General features: G+C 35.0%; 1 protein-coding gene across 1 annotated transcript; it reads right to left on the reverse strand.

Annotated features, from left to right (window-relative positions):
* Window positions 1–1665: 1665 nt before the first annotated feature.
* LOC145003965 (ABC transporter C family member 3-like) lies at window positions 1666–6636 on the reverse strand. The gene is made up of 10 exons (XM_078962866.1): window positions 4777–6636; window positions 4613–4699; window positions 3927–4520; window positions 3675–3839; window positions 3288–3582; window positions 2972–3186; window positions 2587–2892; window positions 2411–2474; window positions 2087–2326; window positions 1666–2012 (listed from the first exon to the last, which is right to left on the reverse strand). Exons 1-10 carry the CDS (start codon window positions 6556–6558, stop codon window positions 1894–1896), a joined length of 3867 nt encoding a protein of 1288 aa, XP_078818992.1. The 5' UTR covers window positions 6559–6636; the 3' UTR covers window positions 1666–1893.
* Window positions 6637–6861: the final 225 nt, after the last annotated feature.

Here is a 6861-nt window from a genome sequence, read left to right on the forward strand (position 1 = left end):
TTATTATGAATGGCAAAATAGTCATTTTCAGTTTGTAGGGGCCACAAATGCAACAAAACCAAACTATAATGGATTATCCAAGTAAAAAAAATAGTTAGAGACTAAAGGCACGGATTACCTCAAATCATAGGAACCATTCATCTAATTCACTACTTTCTTTTTAAAGCATTTTATTTTGAAATTTTCAACTAAATTATTAGGTTTATAGCATCTCACTTTCATTTATTTTAACATTGATATTGTATTTTTCAAGTGGGTAGCTTTCTTAAAGCATAATGTTCTAATATGAAGTAACATCACAATATGAATTAGTTAAACTGTCAATAATCAACATATGTATGTTTTTTGTTATCATCTATTTTATCTTAATTTTTCAACATGCCTTGGTTTTAAACATTATTTATATATATAATAATTGTAAATATATTGACCGTGGTTTCCACGGGTTATAACCTAGTATAACATATAATAAACATAGTATATTCATATTTTAATATTGGACGATGAATTCACTTGTGAATATTAACATAATATATTCACTTGTAAATATTAGATGGTATATCCACTTATGAGTATTCAATGATATTTCATATGTGAATATTACATAGTATTACATGGTATATCACATGTGAATATTACAGAGTATATTCACTTGTGAATATTAGATGATATATTCACTTATGAATATTACACAGTATATTCACATATGAATATTACAAGGTATATTCACTTATGAATATTGAAGGTATTTTGACAAATATATATAATTTTTATATGTTATTCACATATGAATAACATATAGACTTGAATACTTATTTTGTGTTTTTAATAATCATATACTGATTCAGAGAAAACATATTCATATGTGAATATAACGTGGTAATTTAGTTTATGCATTTCATCAAACAGTTGGAGTGCAAACAAGTTAACTATTTTAAAAATGCTAAAAACATCAAGTTATCAATTCCAAATCATCATATACTTCCGATTTTGACTTCAGATGCGACATCCTATCTCTGATCGATTTCTCAATTTGATTTTGATTTCCGAAAATCTGATTGGGAACCTGTAAGTACCGATTCTAAATCCCTCAATGTCGATTGTGATTGCGAGTCCAGAACTCCTATTCCAATTTCATGAACAGCGAAGAAATTCCGGTTTAGTTGAAGAAATCTGGATGATTATTGAAGGTTGGAGGAAAAATTTTGATGATGAACGAACAGTTATCAAATTCTCTATAGTTACGTATTTGAGATTGAAGGTTATTACGATATTTACAAGTTTGCCACCATGTCTTTTATGCTTACATTAAATGAGTGGCTAGAATGATTCCCCCATTCTCAACCTTTTTTATTTTCTCAATTGAATCCACCTATATATATATATATATATATATATATATATATATATATATATATATATATATATATATATATATATATATATATATATATACACATACATATATATATATACATACATATATATATATATATATATATATATATATATATATATATATATATATCAAGGTTCTAAATAACGTAAGGCGTCACTTAGCGGCAATGTCAGACCTTAAGCTTTTTTAAGCCTTGACGAGCCACGTCGTTTATAAGGCGTAACTTAAGGCGGCAATTTTGTATATATTTAATATTTTTATATGTATTTTCAACTATTTTTCTATATTATACACATATATGAGTTAAGGCAGCGTTTTGGTAAAGCTTGACAGCAGGTACAAGCCTTGGAATTATGGCGTGCTATGACAAGCTTTTTAGAACCTTCATATATATAGTGATGTGATGCACACACACGTAAAGGGTTTCCTATATTTGTTATAAGAATAAGATGAGCAACCATAATGGTGGGAGTAAGTCCACATGAAAAGAAGTCCTAGGTTCCATGACTGGAAGTAGATCTCCCACGGTACTGGTACTCGGTAACAAGCTTTGCAAAGGAAGAAGATCTATTTTCCAATAACTTTAATGGTGAATCATATTCCTGAATGAGGCCTGCAAGAGAAAGGAGGCAGAAAGTCAAAGAGAAAAAGATAAGAATTAAAAGGACGATTCTTCAGAATTCAGACCTTTTTCCAAGACTAGAACCATGTGGCCATTGAGAACAGACGTGATTCTATGTGCAATGGTGATGATAGTTGAGTCAGAAAAGTGTTGTCCTAGTGCTTGTTGTATTGTATGATCGGCCGACACATCCATCGATGCAGTAGCCTCGTCAAGCACCAAGATCTTGGTTTTCTTGAGTAACACTCGACCAAGACACAACAGTTGCCTTTCACCCATGCTCCAATTCTCTCCATTCTCACTGACTGCGAATAGATAAGAATGAATCATAATGCATGGCTGTCCACACAATTTTAAATTTCATGTTGAAGGGAGTGATTAACAAAAACCTGTAGAATCAAGCTTGTCTTCCTTCCTCCTAACTTCATCTCCCAACTGGCACTTATCTAGAGCCTAAAATATATATATATATATATATATATATATATATATATATATATATATATATATATATATGTTAACAAGAAGCTATTCCAGAAACTACAACAGAAGTTATCCATCCTACCTCCCAGATCTGTTCATCAGTGTAATGTTCAAGTGGATCCAGATTGCTTCGTACACTCCCATGGAACATGGGTGGATCTTGAGGGATTATGCTCAATCTTGAGCGTAAATCATGAAGCCCAATAGAGGATATATTGATCTCATCTATGAAAATTTCTCCCCCAGTAGGTTCAACCATGCGAAAGAGTGCTTGTATAAGAGTCGATTTACCACTTCCTGTTCTTCCTACGATTCCAGTCTTTGTGCCACCATGAAAATTGCATGTAACTCCTCTTAACACAAGTGGCAAGTGTGGGGCATACCTTACCTACACACACCACCAAGTTCAAGTTTCTAGAGCTTTTGATCATATGATAAATTGGCATTTTGAAGGTGAAAGTCATTACCTGCAGGTTGAGTACCTCTACTTCTCCAAATGATGGCCACAAATGGTTTGGCCTGGTTGATTCTACAACAAGAGGTCCTTCCTCAGGGATAGACATGTATTGAAGTATTCTTTCAACTGATATAATGCTATTCTCCATGCTGCATAGTTTCCATATTGCTGAAGCTTGTAGGATGTTTATATTGAGCCCATACGTGACTGCTAACCCCGCAATACCTTCAAGATCATTTTATTTTTTTATTTTCTTTTTTTAAATAATAACGTGGCTAGGCTTAGAAAGTATGAAAAAGGATTCACAAGAACCAAGTTTTGCTTACTTGGATCGATGGTCCCATTTGGGACAATGAGTAAGAATATTAAGAATAAACCAAACATAACAGAGGACAACAACTCCACTCGGAATGATAGCCACTCTATACAAGCAACACTATAAAACTTTGGTCGCGAATATCCATCAATCAGCTTCATATTCATGTCTTCAAATCTGTGTTGTTGATGAAAGCTCCTGATGGTTGTTAAACCTGACAAGGTTTCTGAGAAATGCTGTATGATCGGGGCTTTGCAAACTCCCACCAGTCGTGCTAACTCTCGTGCTGAAGACACGTAATATTGCTACCAAAAATAAATAAAATTTAACATAGTTAATATATATATATATATATATATATATATATGGTTATTGTCAGTAGAAAAACATGACATACCTGCAACCATACACAAATAGCAATAACTGGAATGAAAACCAGGAGCACCTGCCAAGAAATCTGAGACATGATTGCAATGACAGCTAGAATTTGTACAACTGCAAACACAAAAACGCCAACTGCATTTGAAATTGTCAGGTCCACTGCAGTTTGATCTGTGGATGCCTGTATATTTACCATTTAATTAAGTTAAGCCAAGATTGAGTACTTTTATATTTTAACAATTACATAAAACACAAACAAGATACTTACTCTATTTAGAATGCGCCCACTGGGGGTAGCATCAAAGAACGACATGGGAGCATGATAAATGCATGAATGCATTTTATTGAAGAGTAGATTGGCTGTCTTATACCCGGCTGTTGTAAGACACATGGCTCTTATAAATATGCAAAAAGTGCTTCCAAATGCCAAACTTATATAAACAATTATAAGTGTAGATCCTCCAACCGGAGGTTTCTCCCCTTGTGACACAGGTGATGCCCAAGCCAACCAGTAATTGCTTAACAATTGAAGTAATTCATAAACAGTTGCTGCTACAAGTATACAGGGCACAAGTGCTCCTCCATAAGCAGTTGTAATGTATTTCCAGTATACAAAAAAACCAACGCTTTCTTTCTCTCTTTCTTCTTTCTGAACCTGTTGTTGTCTTTTTGTTCCTTCCGACTCAACTTCAACCCTATCTTCCTCCATAACTTTTGTTTCGTGAGATCCAAAGCTAGCCTTTATCGAATCAATCACTGATAAAGCTTGGTTACGAGCATTGACAAGTTCCATAAACTCACTTCCTGAATTCAATAAGTCATCATACCTTCCAGCTTGTTTGATCCTCCCACCTTTCAAGACCTTGAAAAAATTGAGTACAAATTGAAGATGACTTAGTGCTTTCATGTAGTTGTATGTACAAATGGAATAAAGAAAAAATCTCAATAATTCACCAAGACAAGATCAGCAGCCGGCAAGAACTCCACTTGATGGGTGACATAAATAACTGTTTTTGAGTTGAGAAATTCCAGTAAACATTCCTGCCAAGAAAGTTTGAACAGAATGAATGAACAAGGAAAGCAATTAATTTTCAGAATGGAAATAATGTGTTACTCACTTTAAAGAGATGGCTTCCTGTATGAGCATCAACTGCACTAAATGGATCATCAAAAAGATAGATGTCAGCGTCTTGATATAAAGCACGTGCTATCTGTAATCTCTGCTTCTGACCACCACTTAGATTGATTCCCCTCTCACCTATGAATGTTTGATCACCAAAAGGCAGAACTTGAATGTCTTTCTTCAAGGCACATGCTTCAAGAACCTTATCATACCTTATCCGGTCCATATCTTTACCAAATAGGATGATCTCTTCTATCTTTCCACTCTGTATCCATGGAGACTGAGCAACAAAAGCTTTGCTACCACTAAGCTTTACACTTCCTGACAGCTTGGGCACTTCTCCCAGGATACATGAAAGTAAACTTGACTTTCCTGACCCAACTGTACCACATACAGCAACCTTGATGCCATGAGCAACTTTGATATTTATATCCTTTAGTACTGGATCACAAGATGAAACATCCCATGAAAAACTTCCATTGGTTATCTCGATTGCAATATCACTATCACCTCGGGGGAATATCTCTACAAGGCCTGAATCTAAGTTATCAAGACAAAGGTATGAGGCAATTCGATCTAACGAGACTTTAGTTTGGGCTATCATTGATACTGTATCAGGAAGATTGTAGATTGGCTGTTGAAGTATTTTAAATGTTGCAACTGCAGACAATATCTTCCCTGATTGAAGAGGGATCCCGAAAAGCATACATGTTCCAAAAGTGACCACAGCTACAAAAGTAGGCGCAACCCAGAATATGGATATGATTGTCGATGAAGTGGATAAAAACTTTTTCAACCACCCTGTCTCATGACTCCTAAGATCCATAATTTTGGACAAAAACTTCATCTCCCATCCCTGAAGTTTAAGTATCCTCATATTCCTCAGAGTTTCAGATGTGATTTTCATCCTCTTATCTTTAGATTTCATTAACTCGTCTTGAAACGTGTGTTGTAGTCTCCCGAGAGGAATATTAGCCAACATGACGATACTGATGGATACTAATGCAGCAAGTGAGGCAAACCCAAGATTGAGATATAAAATTGTTAATGCCAAACCAACCTGCATGATTACAAGCCATGGATCATGTATATACCAACCAAAGTCTCCAATTCTTTCGGCGTCAACGGCAATGAGATTAGTAATCTCACCGCTGGAATGGGAATTCCCCGTACTAGAAAGATTCAAACCCTTTTGGTAAATCATAGCAACAAGAGCTGCCCTAGCCCTAATTCCACCTTGTTGGAGCTTGAAGAACCAATGTCTTTGTGATATAGACTCCACGAGTTTGGCAAAGAAGAAGATGAGAATAAAAAGATAACCCTCATGTTTTGAATCTTGTCTTGTGTTGAGGAATTGAACAAATGCATCTATGAGGTAAGGACCAACATAAGAAGCCAGTGTGTAAATAACAGCGAGGATTGCTGTAACTATGATGTCCTTCCATGTGGTATGGATCAAGGCCTTGACGAGGTCGAAAGTAGTAGTGAGTTTTTTATCATCACTCTCCAAATCCAACTTCTTTTTTAAAATGGGAAACGATCCTCTTACACTATCGATACCGAAAAGTTGAGGAACATCCTCTAGGTCTAATGGTTTTCTGTGACCAAGTGCAACCAATGGGCTCAACCAAGAGAAAGTGAGAAGGCTAAAGATACCACACACATACTTTGATCTTGCTCTACTACTACTACTTACAGGACCAATATTGACGTTGCTTAAGAGCGGTTGTTGAAGATCGTTAACCGAAATATCTCGATTGGCTCCGACTCCCAGCATAATTATTGCATTTTCTAGGTATTATGATAAATCAGACATCCTTATATTCAACAAAGGCTTCTAGCCTCCCTGAGGATTCAAGAGTAAATTATAATATTTGTATTTACGGATTAAAAAAAAAAAAAAAATCCTTATATTCTTTTTAAGGACCATATCTAGATAAAGACGTATCCAAATTAAGAAAAGACCAAATTACACGAACGGTCCTATGCTGTGGGGTAATTTGCCGTTTGAGTAATTTGTATTGTTGGTCTCTAATTTATTTTTTTAACTTGGAAGGTCTTATTATTTGCTTTTGTTACG

Source organism: Lactuca saligna, chromosome 7 (assembly GCF_052625555.1).
Source record: "Lactuca saligna cultivar CGN05327 chromosome 7, ASM5262555v1, whole genome shotgun sequence".
NCBI classification, from domain to species: domain Eukaryota; kingdom Viridiplantae; phylum Streptophyta; class Magnoliopsida; order Asterales; family Asteraceae; genus Lactuca; species Lactuca saligna.